Raw genomic sequence first — 21,274 nt, forward strand, 5'->3', positions numbered from 1 at the left:
GGGAATATGGACATGTCCAAAGGGCTACCAATTCCAGACTTGCATGAGTCTCAGAAACTTAACTTCACAAAAGGAACTTGAGTCTTTGTTCCAAGAGCCAAGAGGTGCCAAAACTGATGCGGTAAAAAAAATCCACCTATAACATGAGAACTGAGGAGGCAAACAAGAGTGAGAAGTGAGAACCAAGAAGCAATAATAGCAGTAAGTGAGTTTGGACAATTTGCAACTGCAATCAATGTGCCTCTTTTTTTTTTTTTTTCCCTTGTTAGCCATCCTTTTTCTCATAAATTTACAAAACCACTTAGATCTTTTCTAAAAATAACAGCCCGATTGGGTGATATTAACCCAATTGGGTTGAATGATTGTTCCTCACAAAATCACTAGGTTTGACTTGGTTTAGATGAGTCACTTGGAAAACGATCTAATTAAATACTCGAACCAGTGTATATACTAGGTTTTTGGTCGAACCGACCGGTCCAAACTAAGGTTAATAACTATATACTTAACTAATATATATATGTATATATTTTGATAACCATATACTTAACTAATATATTTGCTTTTGGGTGACATAACAAAATTGGCAGCACTTATCAAAAAAAAAAAAAACAAAATTGGCAGCAAAAATTGCCTAATCCTACTTACATTACTACCGGTCAGTCACCCCCCACCATAGGAACCAAAAAAATGTCTGTAACGAAGGGCCCTTTATTAAATGGAAAATGACTCAATCCTACCCGCGAGTGAGATAGATCTATCCACGGACCAATACAATTGAACCTTTGCTCCACGATAACTCAAACCTCTCACTCTCCTTTCCCTTTTCATCCAATCAGCATCCGCTGTCACCCACACCATTTCACCGCACCAGGTAATACAATCAAAATATAGAAAAAGAAGAAAAAGAAAAAGAAATGCTTGTTAATTTAATTTTCGTTTCTCTCTTTCACATAGGAAAAACAAATACAAAACACGAGCGAACGCACTCATATAATCACCGATTGACGAAGAGTGCTTTGAAACGCAGAGATAGAGACACACACTCTCTCTCTCTCTCTCTCCTTTTTTCTCAGATCCAAAATCTCTCAGATCTTCGTTTCGGATCCAGCTCGGGGAATCCGAATCCACCAATCGGATCTGACCGACCTTTTCCCGGAGCTCCAGCCATCGCGGACCCAATCATGAATCCCTTCTCTTCCGGAACGCGTCTCAGGTAAAGCTCCGATTCCTTTTTCTATCAGATCAATTTCACATCGAATTTTTGTTTGCGCAAATCGAAAATTTCAAAGCTGATCGTAATTCGAGTCGATTTTGGTTGAAAATCGCGGTTTATTGTGATTGTTTGTCGTTGTAACTTGAATTTGTTTGATTTTGGATAGTTAGAGACTGATATATTCAGTAAGAATTGTTGAAGCAAATGTTGAAATGTGCGAGATTTTGCATTGTACATGTGATCTTGACGCTGTGTGATCTCGTTTATGTGCTGAAAAACAAGGACTTGGATGTGTAGTAACTGAGAATGAATTGGAATTGTTGGGGGCAATGCCTTTTTCCTAGTTTAGATTATTGCAAATGCTGGCAAAAGTGGTGCCCGAAAGGGAAGTGGGTGCTCTCTAGTCTCCGGAACTATCTTACGATTCTAGCGAGGGATTGTAGAGTGGTTTTAGGAAATGAATGAATTTTAACACCAAACTCAGCTCGTGTGATATCATTCCTGGCAGAAAGTCAATCCTAATTCTTAACCCATATTAAATCCTATTCCCTTTCTAATTTATTTATACCGGGAGGCACCCTTGAGTTTTTGTTGGAAACAGGTTTAAGTTTAAATCTTCCCGTAATGGCCAGTTTGGATGGAGGGGGAGGGCGGGGAGTAGAGTAGAGTTGGCCGGGAATTAGCCTCTACAACCCCTCCATACAAACTGGCCATAAAACTAATATAAAAAAAAAGCATTCACTTGGAAGCTTAACCTTTAGGTTTTTATTTTTTTTGTTTGGGGCGGGTAAGATATACATGTACATATTGGGTTTTGAACCCATGACCTCACTCTCCAGCCATTCTTGTGGGAGGAGGAAGTTCCATTTGAGCTAAAGCTCATTGGCAAGTATAACCTTTAATATCAAAAAATCTACTTAGTTATTTTACCTAAGAATTGAAAATCATATATATATATATATATATCTTCTAGCTATTGAGTTGTAGCTCTAATGGAGCTTCTTCCCCTTGTAAAAGCAAGGTGGAGGGTAAGTTTGTGGGTTCAAGACCCAATGGGTGGTGTTTAACTTACCAACAAAAAAGAAGATGGTATTTTGGAATTGCAATTATTCAAGAGTAGTGCCTATACACTCCTTGTGTATTTGAGTTTCCTCCTGTTTCTAATAAAGTTATTTTTAGCTATTAAAAATGAGGGAAAGATTAAAACTATCTTGTATGTTATGAATTTCCCTTTTTAACCTAGTTACCAAGAACATTGAGGTCGCACTTTTTAACAAGAACATGGTTTAAGTTATTGAATTTGGAACTGTTACTCTTTGCATCTTTTGATTCATACAATATGGTTGCTAGATTGCCATGCAATTATCAGGTTGTCACGTGTGTGACTTAATTCTACAACTAATATGGGCTTTGAGCCTTTGGCTCAAGTAGTAATGGGTGGGTTAAGATTAGCTTAGGTCTTAGATTCAGAAATTTTCAAGCTGCAGAGGGAGAGGAAGGTTAAAAAAAAAGGAAAACAAAAGTTTCTACTATTTGAGAACTTCTGCTTTTAGTTTGTTACGATGCTGAAGTGGCCTGGTCAGTCCTTTGTTTTGCTCCCCTTTTTGATGAGACATGTAAGAGTCTATACCTTTTTCTAACTCTTTTTTTTTTTGTGGACAAGAAATGATAAAATTTTATTAGATTATCAAAAATAGAGTCACCCAAGTATACAGGAAGTATACACTAGGGACAAGTAACAATCAAACGCACAAATTACAAGCATCCATCAAAGAAAAAACAGAAAAAATAGAATGACTGCCTATTACCTTTTTCTAACTCTTTAATTTTTAATTTTATGGTATTTAATCTTATTTTTTTGATAAGTAATAGTGTTTTATTGAAAAAGAGGAGATACTTTATGTGCACAGGTCACAGGGTGTGTACACAAAATGTTCCTAAATAACACAAATCCTCTCACACAAATAAACCCTCTGATAAAGCAAGTCCGAATTTCATCTATTGATAAACCTCTAAGTATTGTTGTTGCTGAAGTTGCAAAGTATGCAGTTCACCTTTCTAGATGCCATATCAATTCCCTAGGAATATTTATCAGCAGCAGCAAATACCTCATTAACTTGAAAGTATGTTCCATTCAGTGGAAAGCTCCCTCTCATTGCCGTAGGTATCAAAATTGTTCCGCGAATTGTGTTGGAGTTCTGTTCTAGAGACGAATTTGAACATGCTAGAGACGAATTTGAACATGCTTCGCTTGCTTCTTCTTCTTTTTTTTTTTTTTTTTTTTTTGTGTGGTGATTTTGGTATGGGTTTCACGGTGGTTTGTGTGTTTGGATTTGAGTTTTTGGCTGGGTTTAGATCTCGTTGTTGCCAGCGTTGGGTATGTTGTGGTGGATCTGCTGGGTTTTTGTGTTTAAACATGCAAGACATCAATTGAAAAAGAAAAAGCATATTCATTGAGTGAAGAATCAATCAAATCAAACTCCACACAACATTTTCACTAGGAGTGTGTTTTGGGAGAGAGAGGAGTGTTTGATCTGTTTTGGGTTTTGTTTTTGATAAAAAATGTGTTAGAGTAACGTTTGAAAGGGAGGTGGGTTACAAAGTAGTAACAGAGGGAAGCACAGGTGGGTAAAGTGTCAAAAATGAAACCACGGGTGGGTAAGTTAAATTTAGGCTAAACCACAGGTGAGTAATCTGTAATTATCCCTATTTTAAAACCCTATACTTTTGATAGTATGAATCTCTACAAAATAAGATTTTATAAAGTGATAGATAGGGTACTTACATCCTTTGGTATGAATAATATGATTTGCTAAACTTTTAGTTGCTAAGTGGAAAGTCCATTTTTGTTTTGTTCTATTTGCTTAATTTGTGGTTAATTCTGTTTTTATGATTTTTTTTTGCGCATAATTCTTCATTGTGTTTGTTCATATAACCCCAATCAAAGAAATACGTAACATATTGTCTTTATAGTTTCTTTCAGAGGTGACATTTCATCGACCTAACTCACTGGCTTTGAACATGTTAAATTTGTTAAGTGATATATACCTATTTTAATGCAGGGACATGATTCGGGCTATACGTGCCTGCAAAACTGCAGCAGAGGAACGTGGTGTTGTAAGAAAAGAGTGTGCCGCTATTCGTGCCGCAATTAATGAAAATGATAATGATTATAGGCACCGTAACCTTGCAAAGCTTATGTTCATTCACATGCTTGGCTACCCCACACATTTTGGTCAAATGGAGTGCCTGAAGTTAATTGCTTCTTCTGAATTTCCAGAGAAAAGAATAGGATATCTTGGCCTCATGTTGCTTCTTGATGAAAGACAAGAAGTTCTAATGTTGGTCACAAACTCGCTAAAACAGTATCCAACTGTTGTTGTTGTTGGGTTTTTTATTGTTGTTGGTAAACCCTCATTTTTTTCTTTCTGTTTTATCATTATCCCACATTAAGTTTAGTTAATTTTCTGTGTTTTATTGTTATCACCAATTTTTTAAAGGTTTATTTTATTACAACTTTTTCACTGATTTGGTGTTTATACAAGAAAAGGGAAAAAGAAAAATATCCATACAGTGTTGTGCGACCTTAACCTATGTGCAGAGATCTCAATCATTCAAATCAGTATATTGTGGGACTTGCCCTTTGTGCTTTGGGAAATATTTGTTCAGCTGAGATGGCTCGTGATCTTGCACCAGAAGTAGAAAGATTGCTGCAATTTCGAGATCCAAATACACGGAAAAAAGTGAGTCTTTTTTTCCTTAATTTTGGGCCCTTTATGTTCTGGAGAATATGTTTCTAAGATGTCTGAATTAGACCCATTAGTTTGGCTTTCATCTGTGAGGAATAGATGGAAAAAGGGAAGGAAGATCATCCCACTATATGGCTGTGTTAAAGCATGGTAACTAAATATTGATTGTATTAAGGAGTAAAATCTGCATTCTGTAAATGCTGTAACTAAGAAATGAAAATCAGTCATTTGCCACAATACTCAACTTTTTGACAAGGTTAACTCCACTTCGTGCAGATTGAGATGTTAGTTCTGCTGAACTTGTGTCTATTTCTTGTTTGTTTGCTAATTTTTCTGAATTCCAAATATTACTTCTTCCACATGGCTCAACTAAGTTATAACCAAGAAAGAAATTTTCCAACATATAATCATTTCAAAACCGAAAAGAAAAAAAAGGGGAAAATTTAGGTATATACTATCCTTAAGTTGTTTTAGTGACTCAAGGCAAGTCTGCTGTTTTAGTCTCTGGAAAATTCCTAGTCATTGCCAGTTATTCGTACAAGTACATGTTACTTGGAAAGATATCTGTGCCAAATCCGTCTTTTTTATTTTAGTTCTGTAGGATGATGGAATACTCACTGTGAAAGAATCTGGTCCTCATATTTCAATTATGAAATTAATTTTCATCAAAATGACCCATTTTCAAAATGTTTTAGACTGATGGTGTGTGGTTTTCTCTTGTTAGAAGCTTTGCTAACCTGGTGTACTGACAGATTTGATCATTTTGTTCAGTAAAAGGTTGAGTCCAACATATTAGTCAATCCTAGATGTGTTCAACTTACCGTGATTTTATTTGCTGAGAAACTACTTCAAATGTTGCAATTTAATATTTGGAGTTTCTTGACAAACATTTACATTTGAATTTTCATTTGCAATGTCCGATAATCTGATGTTAATCATTATTTGGTCAACTTGATTATCTTTAATCTTTCGTTCTTGTAAACTTGACTATGTACCCTGTTGTATATAGGCAGCATTGTGTGCCATAAGGATTATAAGGAAAGTACCAGACCTGGCGGAAAATTTTATAAATCCTGCTGCAGCCTTACTTAAAGAAAAGCACCATGGAGTTTTAATAACTGGAGTTCAACTTTGTACAGATCTATGCAAAGCCAGTGCGGATGCCCTTGAATATTTCAGAGAGGTAACTTGACCATGGCCCAGCCAATATGTTTCTCCTTACTGTTAATGGGACAGAAGCATTCTGTGTGGCACATGATTTAATGCGCAATTGTAAACTTTTGTTTTTTGAGTTATTTTATTTTATTTCACTACATGATAAAGCTGCTGTTTTCATTCTTACGGGATAATCCATGCTGGAATACATATCTGGTTGAACAAGAAATGCACAAGGAGTTCATTATAAAAATATAAAAAAGTAATGCACAAGGAGTTCATTTCAAAGATCCTAGATGTTGGTGGCAATTTGAATTTATTTTATGTATTATAGTCCTTGATCAAGATTAAAGGTGCTGTGTTTTGGAATACATAATGCATGGTTGAGAATCCATTGTCTCTTCTATATGTATTCATTTTTTTTGATGACCTGATGTTATCATTCATTAGATGACACTCTGAATTTATGCACAAGGTGCTACATGTTAAATCCTTATTGTGCATTTGGCTTGTATTTTTTTAGGAATGCAGCCTGTTTTAATATTTTATGGTTTTATTTTACAGAAATTTTATTCAGATTGTTTGTTTATTGTTATAAGAAATGGTTTATACCATTATTGTAGAAATGCACAGAGGGTTTGGTTAAAACACTCAAGGATGTCGCAAACAGTCCATATGCACCCGAGTATGACATTGCTGGCATCACCGACCCTTTCCTCCATATCAGATTGCTTAAGCTTTTGCGTGTGTTAGGCCAAGGAGATGCAGATGCCAGTGACTTGATGAATGACATACTTGCTCAGGTAATTTGTAACTTAAATTTTATCTCATGCTATCATTAAAAAAAAAAACTATCAGTCAAGATTTACAGATTATCGACTATTTGCTTTGCAGTATTGTTTACCTCACCATTTGGTATGTTTTGTGAGTTTGTATTTCATGGGTGGTAGATATTATGTCAAAGATGATATACTAAATTTTTGCCTACAGTAGAGTTGGATCTTCATTCTTTTTATAAAAAAAAAAGGTAAAACTACGCGATTTTTGAGATGGTGTTTTGTTGGTAGAAAGCAGGCAAAGCCATATAAGATGCCAAATTACAGAATCATAATGTAAGATTGTAAGTATAGTTAAGAAGGAAGAATATTCTGTGGTTCTGCTAGAGGCTAAGGTCCTTTGGGTGGTTGATCATGATTTTGAACATGAAGGATTTAGTGGTTGTGGAGCGGTCATTTGTGATGCCTTTGCCTCAGCAGTCTTAGGAATGTATGGCCTTCATTTGAATATCTTCCACTATAACTTATGTGAGATCGAATGGGGTTGAAAGGAAATTAAGGCTTCGATGTGTATAGGGTAGGCTTGTGATTTTGATGAAATTAAATTTCATGTTTAGGAAGGGATGAGGTAGGAAATCTGCAGAATAGGACTTTACAAATGAGTTCAATCTGATGCAATATCATTTTTGCTTTAGTTATGCATGCTTGTCTGGGCTTCCATTTTGGTTTCATGGTGGCATGTATGTTTGTTGATACTGTAGTTCTCAACCTGTAATTGATGGGAGAATGTTAGAATGAGAGGGAGATGCTTTAGAATAAATGGATCCTAAGAAAAGTAGGACTTGTATAATTATAATTAGAATAGAAATAGTATTTGAGATTGACCCCTAGGGAAGCACAATTGGTTGGGGACCATGCTTTAGGAAGTGGAGGTCATTGGTTTGAATCTTTCATTAGGCACAAATTATTGCCTAAGCAAAATGGATTTTCTTAGGGTCTGTTTGGGATCTGCTTATTTTGCTGAAACTAAAATTTTTTTGCTGAAAGTACTGGAGATAAAGGTAAAAGATAGATGAAATAGTACAGTGGGACTCATGAATAGTACCGAAAAGTGCAGTAGGGCCTATGAATAGTAGTAAAAATAAGCTGGCTTTTAAGCTAGAACCAAACGCACACTTAATGTATATTTGGTTGGTTAGAGATGAGGATTTTACAAGAGAGTTGGCATAAAGTAGGCTTCTATTTTATATAATACTTTAGAAAATTTATTCATGACGTTTTTTGGAATTTTTTATCTGATGGTTTTTGGACCAATTGGCATCTCCTCTCCATGAAACATGGGGTGAAAAAGTTAGGAGTTAAATCTTTTATGGATGAGTGAGTTGTCTTTTAGAAATTTTCATAGGATTTCTTATTTATAAAAAAAAAAAAAAATCATAGGATTTTTTTTTCTTTTTAAGTTTCTTTTATACAGACAATGAGTAATGACTGGGTCCATAAACTCCAGTTTTTCTGAGACCATCTTTAAGATTATATGCTTATGTTACCTGTATCATGCGTCTACGAATGTAAATGTATCTATGTATGTTTATGTTGAGTTGACTGATTAGGATTATATGACTATGCAGAATTAAATGCTAAGCATGTCTTTGACCCAAAAAAGGGGCAAAAAAGGTGCAACATGTCTTCAAAACCTTGCAATTGTGCCCTCCTTCCATGCGTAAATTTTGCTTGCTATAATTTTATTCCTATCCCTAAATCTAATTCTTTGATTCCAGTCATATAATTTGAAGGACCCCGTTGTTGTGATTCCTTGTAACCTTGTCAAAGTGGATTTACGAGATTTGTTGCTTTTACATTAAACCCTTTTGGACAGTTGCAATTGTGCATAATTCTTGAAACTCATCTAGCTTCATCATGACTTGACAAAATATGATAAAGTTTACTCTCTATATCTTTATTGTTTAACATGCCATATTTTTCCTAGGTAGCTTCATGACTTGACAAAATATGATAAAGTTTACTCTCTATATCTTTATTGTTTAACATGCCATATTTTTCCTAGGTAGCTTCATGACTTGACAAAATATGAGAAAGTTTACACACTCTTTATCTTTATTGTTTAACATGCCATACTTTTCCTAGGTGGCAACAAAAACTGAGTCAAACAAGAATGCTGGCAATGCTATTCTATATGAATGCGTTGAAACTATCATGAGCATTGAAGATAATGGTGGCTTACGTGTGCTTGCGATCAATATCTTGGGAAGATTCTTGTCAAATCGTGACAACAATATCAGGTTTTCTTTCATATTTTAATCTGGGCTACCTTTGTGGTCAATTATAGATTATGGTCTATTTATTTTAGTTTTTAGAAACAAATTTCAAATCATGAATTTATCAACAAAAAAAAAGTACTTAAAAAAAATTTGTTTTCAGGTTTTACCTGATTTTTTTTGCCACTAACATATGTATCTTTTTCTTTTTCATATTATGTATTATCTGATCCTGATTTTTTAAAATTTAAAATTTTAAAGATGTGTGTGTGTATATATATATGTTTTTTTTAAAGTATAAGTAAAGAATTCATTATGGCGCTCACATCAGTTGGTGTATAATAGAAAAAAGTACAAAATTTACACATTTTTGCGTAAAAATGACCTACATTCGTTAGTGTTTAATTGTGTAAATTTACAAATTTGCTATAGTAACCATGTAAATTTACATTGACACTATTTATTTTACATTTAGTTTTTAATTATTTCTTTAAGTATCCTGAAGATGAAAGAAGAGAGTGAATAGTGGTTGTTATATGTGAAGAAAGAGAAACAATGAAAAAAAAATCAAGAAAAATTGATATCTTAATGAAATTAGTGTAAATAGATAATCTGATGTGGGATATTTTGAGAAGTACGTAAAATAGAAAAAAAAATGTTCTTATGCTAAAGTAGACAGGAATTTTTGCACGAGCTAAAGTGAATGCTCCTAAAATATGCAAAAACTCATATACATGGGAAGAATACAAGCACCACAATTATTATCTAAAATTACAAAGATCTATCATTTCAAATAAATTAGAAAAGGTACGCATTTGGAGAATACTATTTCTGAGTATTAGTTCCAAATGGAGATGTGATGTTCCCTGGAAAGACATTTGGAAGCCTAAGCTCCCAATAAGAGTTGCATTCTTCTTGTGGACAGCAGCTTTGGGGAGAATTTTTACAATTAGCAACTTGAAAAAAAGGAATATTATTGTGGTAGAATGGTGTTGTATGTGTAAAAGGAGTGGGAAGACAGTTGATCATTAGTTACATATTAAAAAAAAGGAGTGGGAAGACAGCTGATGTAATCCTTCATTGTTCTATTTCTAGAGTCACGGACTATGTTTTTCAACATCTTTGGAGCTAAGTGGGTTATGCCTAAAGGTGTAATAGATTTAACAGTTTTGTTGGCTTGTTAGTGAGGCTGTTTTGTATGACTTCTGAATGTAGGAATCTAGAAGGTGATTCCTCATTATATAATATGGTACATTTGGAGAGAGGATTGCTATAAGCTTCGGGATTGTGAATGACCAATTTTAGATCTTCAATTGTTGTTTCTTAGATCCTTGTTTGAATGAATGATAGTGTCAGAATTATATTCATTTTCAAATTTATTAGATTAGATTTAGCATTGTTATTTTAGAGCTTAATTGTTGGTGTACCTATTTAATACTTCCTATGTACTTGGGCTACAAAAAAAGAAGGAAAGATATCCTGATGCTGTTGATCAGTCATATAAGGGTCTAAGAAATGTGGACTAAACCAAGCTTTCTTGACCTTCAAAATATTAAGCATTGCTTTCCTGAGGCAATGAGGGATCGCATTCCAAATGCCTATGCTATGATGTCTACCAAAGAGAGCTTTTCAACAAGCTAGTAAACTAATCACATTGCTAGGCATTACCCACTGAATACTGAAAAGGCTCAAAACCAAGGACCAAATTGCGCTAGCAAACTCACTATGAAAAGCAAGTGATCAGTCATCTCCTCACTGTTCTTCATATACGACACCAATCAACCACAAAGACACAGTACTTCCTAAGATATTCTATAGTGTCTACCAAAGAGAGCTTTTCAACAACCTAGTAAACCAATTACATTGCTAGGCATTACCCACTGAATACTGAATAGGCTCAAAAACAAGGACCAAAGTGCCCTAGCAAACTCACAATGAAAAGCAAGCAATCAGTTGTCTCCTCACTCTTCTTCACATACAACACCAATCAACCACAAAGATACGGTGCTTCCTAAGATATTCTATAGTAAGGATTCTTCCTGAAGCCGCCATTCAAATGAAAAGTGCCACTCTAGGTAGGACCTTAGGTATGTTGATGTCTCTAAACGAGTTGTGGGATCTATTATTTACCAATGTATTCTTTCACATAAACATTATGCACATAAAGTCATGGGTAGCTGATTAGTAATTTAAACCATCGTTTGAGGTTGTAGAAATTCATGCTAGTTTGATGGTCTTGTGTATTTTATCAAATGGTAATTGTAAGTTTTACAATGAAGGTGATCCTTGACATCCTAAAGCTCTGCCCTCCAATTACTGAAGGAGATTGCCTATTATGTGCCTCTCATATGCATGTGAACTAGAAGGAAGATGTGGGGTGTCCGTTTGAAAGTCAAGAAATACCTGATGAAAAATCTAGCAAAGATGTCAATTCCTATCCAGTATATAATTCCTGTTCTACTATAACTTGCTGGAAATTATTTAGTTCTCTGCAAGTACTAAACAAAATATCTATAGATGACAATTAATCTATGTCAGAGGATATTACATCCCTAAAAAATAACAGAATTGACATTAGATGTAGTAGAGAGTATGTATCACTTTTTCTGGCTTCAATTACTGCTTAGGCAGTCACCAAGGTCTACTTGACTGCGGTAGTATCTTGCAATTCTCGATTTGAAATTTCTGACTGCCTAAAAGTTCTTCACTGTGTCTTTTAGGCCATTTTAGGTAAGTGTGTCATAAGCTGTCCATTGACTCTGTGCAGACTATTGTTTTGTTTTGTTTTTTTTTTTTTGTTTTTTGTTTTGGTTTTATTATCCTGGCATTTTTCATAGCTGAGACTAAATTATATTCTGTTATTCTTCAAGCCAGTAGTTATTTTAGCCCTTGAAAGAAATTATATTCTTTGCTTAATATTCTAGATGCTTTGTCCTCTTCTCCATCCCTCTGTCAACTACTCACTGAGCTATATTGTAAAAGTAAAACTTATGTTTTTCAGATATGTTGCATTAAACATGCTGATGAAGGCTATAACCGTAGATGCTCAAGCAGTGCAGAGGCATCGGGCGACAATCTTGGAATGCGTTAAGGTATTACATGGGCTACTTATGTTTTTTTTGCTTGATATAAATGAAAAGGTTGGGTTCAAGAATTAGCCTAGCTGTATTGGCATCCTTTGTGGTGCCCCGTGTTTGGAGTTTAAACCCCACCTACCCCCTCCCCCACCATTTACTTTAGCAATAAAAAAAAGAGAAACAAAAAGTTGTTGATATATTGTTGCAATCTTCTTCTTTTTCTTTCTTCATGATTGAAATTTACATAATTGCTTTTTATGTGGTCTTTTTGCCCAAGACATTCTAGTTGTCTAGGTGCCGGTGCTCTAGGGGAATGTGATTCAATCCTCTTCCTGTGCACTTGCTGAGCAGAAAATACTGACTTTGGATTGAAAATGCAGTGTAGAATTGATGCATTTCCTTGTCGTTTGACTCTTCTGTACTATCACTGACAAAAACTGAGTCTTCTAGTGTACTATGTCATTTGATCATTCCCCTTTCAGGATTCAGATGCTTCAATTAGGAAAAGGGCTCTTGAACTTGTTTATCTTCTAATAAATGAGAGCAATGTGAAACCTTTAACAAAAGAGCTGATTGATTATCTGGAAGTAAGTGATCAGGAATTCAAGGGAGATCTTACTGCAAAAATTTGCTCCATAATTGCAAAGTAAGTTACGTGGTCAAGTGAATTTAAAATTGAAGTCTGCTTTTTTCTCTCTCCTCCTTTGAGATGCCAGATAATGTTTTCCTCGTATCTGCAGTATGATTTGTAACAAACATGAATATTGATTCAAAAAGAAAAAACAAAAGTTACGCAGCTACTAGTAGTAGGAGTAGGACTTGTATTCATACGGTAATATCTGTAGCGTCTAGATGTAGTTATTCGCTTATCAAATCTTGCAGTCACCAATGCCATTATATATCCTTTACTTTTGACACAACTTAAGTAGCTGATTCTCCATCCAAGCAAGGCAGTTCTGCAAGGAGGGGGAAGTAAATCAGTCTCCTTATTGTTTTAGATTATTAGTGTTTATGTTTTTGTGAGCTTTTGCACTTCCTAATTGCTTTTGCTTTTGGGATTGATGTTTCTAAGATGGTATCAGAGCCTTGTTTATCTAAAAGGTCCTCACTTCAAGTCTTGATGATCTCCATTCTTCATTTCTTCTATTTTGCTCTTGCAATGCCCAAGCGGCTAGTTAGTTGTTATTCAGTGGGCCTACATATAAGGGGGAGCTTGATTGTGAGCTTGATATTTATTGTTGGCCCACTTCCTAATAGCTTACCATTTGGGACTGATGTTTTTCAACATAGATATTCAGTTCAGTTTTTTTTTTTTTTTTTTTGGTTGTGGGGGGAGGGGGGTGGGGGGTTTACATGGAGGAGTCTCTCTTTCAATCAATTGATTACTTATCCAAAATTATTGAAATCTCGTTTTTCTTTGGTATCTATATGTTTATATATATGCTTCCGCGTAGTTATATGTATGCATTTTTTTATGTGCACGTGTTCATACTCCATCATTTTTGGATCATGATATGGATCCATACAGTTGGATTAGTTGAGCATGGTCCACTTCATTAGATAATTGAAATTTCATCCTGCAATGTATAGTCAGTTAACATTCACTTTTTGGTGCTTTAGGTTTTCACCAGAGAAGATATGGTACATTGATCAGATGCTCAAGGTTCTCTCTGAGGTATGCATCTTAATAACATATTCTTTGTCTATTTTAATATATTTTATGCTGTTTCTTTGATGTTTTGCTGGAAAATTTCATCATGTTGATTTCTGCTGTATTAATAAATATCTAAAACCCATTTTGATTTAATGATTTTTGACTGTTGATAAATTATTGAGTTTCCTAAAAGTTTAGGCTGTTAGAAAATAATGAATTTAATCATTTTTTTTATATTAAATGAATCGGTAGTTGGGGGAGGAGGATTTGAACCTTGGATGACTTTGTTGGAAATACCAAGAGGTGCTAGTTGAGTTACAAAGCTCTTGGCTAATCATTTAACTTCGTTTTAATAAGTGGGGCCCATCACATGAGATTTATAACTTTTTAAATGGGAGGTAGAAAGGAGATTGGGTTTGAACTCAAGATTTCCTATTTTGATACCATGATAAATTACCAATTTTCCCAAAAGGTCAGTGTTAGGAAATTATGAATTTAGTCATTTAGCTATTAATTTAATTATTATTTTAACAACTGCATTTATAATTCTATGAAGGTATTAATGAACTGTTTGGAGAATAGTTAGACCAATGCTGTTGTGTGATTTTGCTTCCACTTAGGGTCATATGTACTATTAAGTCATGGGCTACCATTTTCTCCTTTAACCTTTTGCGATTACTTGCCCTTCCTAAGTTATAGTTGCCGCTTTGTGTAATGTGGATTAGGGGTGATCACTGGTCGGTTGGGCTTGGGTTTGGGGTCAACTTGTCATTCGAACTGACTCTTTTGGGTGAAGGATGCCTTCACTAGTTGCCAATTGAAGGGTCAAGAGAATCCATCTTCAAATCGCTTTTGGGTGGGTGGTCGGGTGGCTTTTCTCATCTTGTATGATTGCTTCACAAATAGAGAAGCATTAATGGAATCCTTATTTGTGAGGCTGACAGAGGGGAAGAGGACGATTTGGGCAGATCTTGAATGATTGGGAATTAGAATTGGTAGCCTTATGGAGCTTGTTTTTAGATCCTTTGGGATTCAGTGGGTGTTATTGGGTGTTACGACAAAGGTATTTGACCTTTTGTTGGAAGGAGAAATTGGGTTGCTAAGTTTTTCTTGGATATTTGGAGCATATTTTCTTTATGTTTGATGTGAACGGGAATGCAATCAACGTATATTCGAGAATGCAAAAAGTACAGGGACTCAATTATTAGCTACATTTACTAGTTCTTTATTTGATTGGTCTTGTGCATGGGGTTTCACTAATAATAATTCCATCATGGAATGTATAGAGTCTGTCTTTCTATATATAATATGTTCACATTATAATTCTTTAGGTTTCTTTGCATCCATTGTACATGAAGTAGTTTTTTTCTAATAAATTTATCTTTACCTATCAACAAAAGAAAAAAAAGAGTAAAGAAAGACCACATCTGACATCTGTTAATCTTTTCATTTGTATTTTTCTCAGCATTCTCAATTATATATTTTGTTTTTAGGAGGTACTTATCTTTATGCTATGCTTAGTAGGCTGGAAATTTTGTTAAAGATGAAGTCTGGCATGCCCTTATTGTTGTGATAAGCAATGCTTCTGACCTCCATGGATATACTGTGAGGGCATTATACAGAGCACTCCAAACATCAGTTGAACAGGTACTTGGCTTTTCTTTTTTGGTTTTTTAGTGTTAAGTGCTCAATATACTTTTCAAAAATGAAAAAAAAAAGGGGATAAGATAAATGCTCAAGATGGAGCTCTATCATCTTGAGTATTTAAGCTTACACACCATTTATAACATTTTTTCTTCATGAGAGGATTGTTTCAATATTTTCATCAGGAAAGTCTTGTGCGAGTGGCTGTTTGGTGCATTGGAGAATATGGTGACATGTTGATCAATAATGTTGGAATGCTTGATATAGAGGATCCAATAACTGTGAGTTCAACCTCTTCCATATGTTTGTTTGTATGAACTTCCAGTGGTCATCTTAGTTTTTTTATTTCAGAACTTAGAGAGTAGGATAAAGCATATCTGTAGATAATGCCTTAAGCAAATAAGTCTCCATCTCTTATGCAATGTTGATCGAATAAGTCATTCTTTCTTCTTGAATCTTTTTGTTTATTTTTGCCTTTTGGGGGCAGGGATTGGGTTGGCTTTCTTATGCAGCGTGTTGCTGAAACATGGGCAAAATAGTTTCAGCTTCTCTTTCTTATGGCTCTTCTCAAAAAGTTTCAGCAGCTGAAGTATCTTTTGCTTGTCCCCCTATTGTTTTCTGTAATTATACAGGTTCAAATTGAAATTATAAGTAAAATAGTTTTATAGACCAATGTATAATGAGTTGCCAGATTCCACAAGGTCATCTGCTTAATGACAAACTTGTGGGCTAAAACTCACAATAAGGCTGTCGATTGACCTCTGCTTTTAGTATAAAATTGATCCTGTAACTACAGCATCTGAGTAACAATGTGCAACAAATGGATGTTTAGACCCTTTAGTTTGTCATCCTTTTTTCTTCCATTTAACTGGAGTTCATCTAAACAGGTAACAGAATCTGATGCTGTGGACATCATAGAACTTGCTATTAAGCGCCATACATCAGACCTCACCACAAAAGCAATGTCTTTGATTGCTCTGCTAAAGCTCTCTTCCCGTTTTCCTTCTTGTTCAGAGTACGTGATGCATTGTCAAATTCTCTTTTCATTTTAGTTGCATTTATTTTCTGCCATACTTTAGATATATTTTTGTCTAGTACCCTACTGTTTTATCAGAGGTATTTAAATCTAGTAAAATGCATAGTGTACATAGCTGAATTGGGTTTTCTCTCTCTGTTGCTAAACTTAATATGAACTATTAGCTATTCATATTGCTTGCTAAGTATGCAGTTGGTCTTGTGATTTGATTATGTTTGAATGTGTGTGTGTGTTACAGACACACGTGAATTGTATGTAAAATATTTCTTTTATTGATTTGTGGATCTGTTAGGAAATCATCTTTATTGTTATGATATTTTTGGACTTAGTTTTGGTTGTATTCCTTGAGTCTCCACTCACTCAATCTTTTCTAATCAAAAGTAATTGATCAAAATCCTTCTGCTCTTTTCTTATTATGCGAAAGTGTGATTTTTCTCTAAATAATATCTATAGGAGGATCCGAGATATTATTGTTCAAAACAGAGGAAACCTTGTGCTTGAATTGCAGCAGAGATCTATCGAATTCAATTCCATTATTCAGAAGCATCAGAATATTAGGTATGCAGTCTAATGTTTTTGGGATTTAAATCATTAAGTGCTTCAGTTACTTTCCCTACCCTTCCTTCCCTTGGGAAGGATTCCCTTAATTTAGCGAATTTGTGTATTAGATAGATGAATTTGTGCAGGTCTGCACTGGTGGAAAGGATGCCTGTTTTGGATGAGGCAACTTTCATTGGAAGGAGGGCTGGTTCAATGCCAGCAACGGTTTCAACTTCCAGTGGTGCGTCACTTAATCTTCCAAATGGAGTTGCTAAACCTTCTGCGGCTCCTCTTGTAGATTTACTTGATCTAAGTTTAGATGACGCTCCTGCACCTAGCTCTTCTGGTGGTGATTTTCTTCAGGATCTCCTTGGTGTTGATTTGTCACCAGCATCAAATCAATCTGGTTAGTATTGGAATGTGTTATGGCATAATTTGTCATTATTGAATTATTTTATCTTTCTAAGCATTTGCTCTCTCTCTCTCTCTCTCTCTCTGCTTTGACCATATGCTTATTCTTACAAACCTTTTGGCCTTCAAAGCATTAGGGTAGAAGTCAGTATTTTCCAAGATCTGTAAAATTTTCCTTTATTTTCCTTTATGCATGATTAAGTGATGTCCTTTGATGTATCATTTCTGGAGGCCCATTTTTGGTGATCATGCTGGAGCATTAGCCAAGGTTTAACCCAGTTCCTATTGGTCAGATTTGAGTGGACTCTGAACCATACTCACTCATCTTCCTGAAAAAAATATATATATAATGGAATATTATGTTAAATATAATTATAAATACTGCTCCCTCCGTTCCAAATTTTGTTCGTGTTTAGAAAATCCAACTTTTTGATGGTATATCATTTTATGCTTCGTCTTTCAAATATAAAGATATATGTTTCCAAAACTACTGTCCTTAACGTAAACTACAGTGAAAAGGGGCATTGACTTTTTATCTAAAGTAAAAGATAAGTTAGGAAAGTTAATATTGTGTGTAAACATTTAGATTATATAATAGGTTGTTGCCTGTGAAATTTTCTAGAATCTTTAACAAACCTTTGCTTCTTGGAAAGCATTATGTTTGGTCAATTCCAATTTCAGTGACTAGGTTGTTTTCATAATTATTTAAGTTCTTCAATCTTTTCACCATGTGAGAACATTTGAAGCAAGAATACTAGATTGTACCAGAGAATTTACTGGCACCATGCTTGTGATCACACAATGTATATTTGTTTTTCTGTAAAAATAATTTCTTTTTTACTTAAACAAGAAGGCAAGAGAAAATTTGTTAAGATCCTCTTGCAGAGTCTGCATCTTAAATGTGACTTGAAGTTTCTATTTGTGCTCTCTATTTCTTAATTTGACTTATAATGGTCTTCTGTTGTATAAGGATATAGATATATACAGACAAACTTATGCATTTGTGTGCATGTGAGAACACATACAGAAGTATTTATCTGCCAGGAATATATCTTTCTGCAATTTCAGGTACAAATCAGGCTTCAAAAACCGGCACAGATGTTCTACTGGATCTTTTGTCTATTGAAACACCTCCTGTACAAAGTAGTTCATCCCCACCTGATGTATTATCTAGCATTCAAGATAACAAATCTCCAGTTGCATCATTGGAGGAACTTGCATTGCCATCTTCACTTTCTGGACAAGCCACTACTCCTGTAGGAGCTGCTCCTATGATGGATTTGTTGGATGGCTTTGTCTCCAATCCACCAAAGCCTGGTAAAATTTGGTCTCACTTGGAGTTCTTTTTAGGAAAATATAGTTTTTGTCAAAAGTAGTGACAGCCTTTTTCTTGAACAGAAAACAATGGTTCAGTTTATCCATCTGTTGTTGCATTTGAGAGCAGCGCCTTGAGAATAACGTTTGACTTCTCTAAGCCTCCTGGAAACCCACAAACAACATCGATCCAGGCTACTTTTACAAATTTGTCACCGAATGTCTATACAGATTTTATTTTCCAGGCAGCAGTTCCAAAGGTAGGACCAGAAAACAGGCTATAAAATATTTGTATTATACTATTTTTTGATACGTGCTAACTTATCATTGGACTTTCCCACCCTCTTTCAGAGTTATTTTGCTTGCTTTTTAAAATCAATTCTCATTCAGCCTTTTGTTTTCTTTTGTGATATTGTTGTCTGTCAATGTAGATCATAACTCATGTTCTCTGGTTGCTATGTTGATTTAGGTCTATTTTTTCCATGTTTCCTTCAAGATGTAGTCCTGACATTTGTTGTTTTAAATTCACAGTTTCTTCAACTGCACCTAGATCCCGCTAGCAGCAATACTCTCCCTGCAACTGGTAATGGGTCTATCACACAAAATTTGAGAGTTACCAACAGCCAACATGGAAAGGTATTTGCAAGTCTAGAACCTGGACTACATGACAATGCATATTATTCTTCAGTTTGCTGTCTGAATAACCTACTATATTCTTAACCATTCTCTAATTTTTAGATTTAACAATTTAAAAAAAATAAAAATAAAAGTGTTTGTGCATTTGTTATCAAAGTGGTTCACTAAAACGAAAACAGTGCTTCAACAATCAATAAAAATCTTGGTGATCATTTCTATCCTTAAATGAAATAATTTCTTTTATTCAATATTTAAGCTTCCTTGAGTACAAGGATATGTGAACAAGAGGTTAAGAGCTAATTAGATCTACTGGTACATTTGTACTTCACTGATTTAGAGAGATTGTTAGGAGCTGAGTCAATGTATAAGAGGCAGGCATGTAAGGGGCAAATTAGATCTACTGGTACAGTGGTTCATGATGGCTGTTGTTTTTTATTTGTTTTAATAGATGAAGTGGAGTTTTTTACTTCATTATCATCTAGATTAACAACTCACTGAAACTTGAAGGCTTATATTTATAATTTATGCTCTCATCATAGGTGCTTCTTGGATGTAGATACCATCGAAGTAAATAATTGTACTGTGGGTTTATATGTATAACAGAAAATATACCGAAAATTGGCCACAATTATAAAATTCACATTATAATTTGTGGTTTACCAAAGAAGACAAAACAATCAACAATGTTAGTGAAATTTGTGACTGGTGATAAGGAAATCATTTTTAAAAATAAAAATAAAACCACTCTCTAACAGGGCCTTTTTTCTTTTATTTTTTATTTTTAATTTTTTTTCTGAGGCAGCTTTGAATATGTCATTTCAACTTGTCAATTGACTAAAATTGTGATGTAAATGCCAACCTGTCATGTAATGTTTGAGATGAATTAATAAAGTAGGTCCTTATTGCTTTAGGGTAATTTTCTGGAAGAGTTGTAAGTATTTGTTTATATAATTTAGTAAGCTCTACTCAAAAAAGACATTCCCCATTATTTGGTGTTGGATACATGACGTTTTTTATGTAGTCCAGGAACCTATGGCTTATGTTGTTCAGCTGAACCATGACAGAAATTTTATCACCTTTTTTTCTGTTTTTGGGGTGAGATACTAGATAGTTACAAAATTCATTTTATTTTCAGAAATCTCTTGTCATGCGAATAAGAATAGCTTACAAGATCAACGACAAAGATGTATTGGAGGAAGGACAAATTAGCAATTTCCCTCGTGGTTTGTGAGGTTGGTTGTCCTTGGGATGTGTTAAAGATGGTAGTGCACTATCACCGATCTTTCTTGCTGCATGGGGTGCTAGTGCAATCTTCTGCTTCAATGGTTCAATTTGGGGCGGTATGATTTATAGCATTTTGGACTGATTTTGCTTTAGTTTGGAATATGTCCGAAGGCTTTCACACTTTCACTTCTTCTTTTTCCCCCCTTTTAAAATTTTCTTCCTCTTGTAGGTGTTCTGTGTACATTATTACATTATATTCCTGTTAGGGATTCTTGTAATTGAATTTTTGCCCTTGAGGCACAGATTGGAGGGAGCTCATGTGTCATATTGAGTACTTGAGGTGCTGTTGTTATTTTGTAGTTTGAATTTACTCACAAAGCCTTATTGTTTGAGATCCAAGCCTCTTGACTTTAAACAGTGATTAGCATATTTCAATATGATTTTTATGTAATATTTCTTCAACAATATCAGTGAAATATCAGCTTCTAATATTTTTTTATTTTATTTTTAGTGATAGGGAAAGATCAGCTTTGTTTGTTAAGTACTAGTTTCCTGGGTGTGTAGTAAAT

The 21,274-nt window shown here is 34.7% G+C and overlaps 1 protein-coding gene across 2 annotated transcripts; it reads left to right on the top strand.

Annotated features, from left to right (window-relative positions):
• The first annotated feature begins 959 nt into the window (after window positions 1-959).
• Window positions 960-21,201, top strand: LOC142627942 (AP-1 complex subunit gamma-2-like). Of its 2 annotated transcripts, XR_012842966.1 has the most exons (19): window positions 961-1,213; window positions 4,276-4,578; window positions 4,815-4,956; window positions 5,972-6,145; window positions 6,741-6,920; window positions 9,039-9,193; window positions 12,171-12,261; window positions 12,729-12,892; window positions 13,867-13,921; window positions 15,425-15,547; window positions 15,730-15,825; window positions 16,432-16,559; window positions 17,034-17,138; window positions 17,267-17,526; window positions 18,600-18,848; window positions 18,930-19,105; window positions 19,377-19,481; window positions 20,617-20,821; window positions 20,935-21,201. XR_012842966.1 is itself a non-coding variant. In XM_075801844.1 (18 exons), exons 1-18 carry the CDS (start codon window positions 1,182-1,184, stop codon window positions 20,710-20,712), a joined length of 2,634 nt encoding a protein of 877 aa, XP_075657959.1. In that variant the 5' UTR covers window positions 960-1,181; the 3' UTR covers window positions 20,713-21,201. The 2 variants fall into 2 exon arrangements, 1 of the variants encoding a protein (XP_075657959.1); XM_075801844.1 differs by having other exon boundaries at window positions 960-1,213; window positions 20,617-21,201.
• Window positions 21,202-21,274: the final 73 nt, after the last annotated feature.

This window comes from Castanea sativa, chromosome 3, assembly GCF_040712315.1.
Source record: "Castanea sativa cultivar Marrone di Chiusa Pesio chromosome 3, ASM4071231v1".
In the NCBI taxonomy this organism is placed as follows: domain Eukaryota; kingdom Viridiplantae; phylum Streptophyta; class Magnoliopsida; order Fagales; family Fagaceae; genus Castanea; species Castanea sativa.

Coding starts and splice junctions, on each gene's coding strand:
- LOC142627942 (XM_075801844.1), top strand. CDS start 1,182: ATGAATCCCTTCTCTTCCGGAACGCGTCTCAG. Junction 9,194..12,170: donor AATCGTGACAACAATATCAG/GTTTTCTTTCAT, acceptor TATGTTTTTCAG/ATATGTTGCATTAAACATGC. Junction 17,139..17,266: donor CAGAAGCATCAGAATATTAG/GTATGCAGTCTA, acceptor GAATTTGTGCAG/GTCTGCACTGGTGGAAAGGA.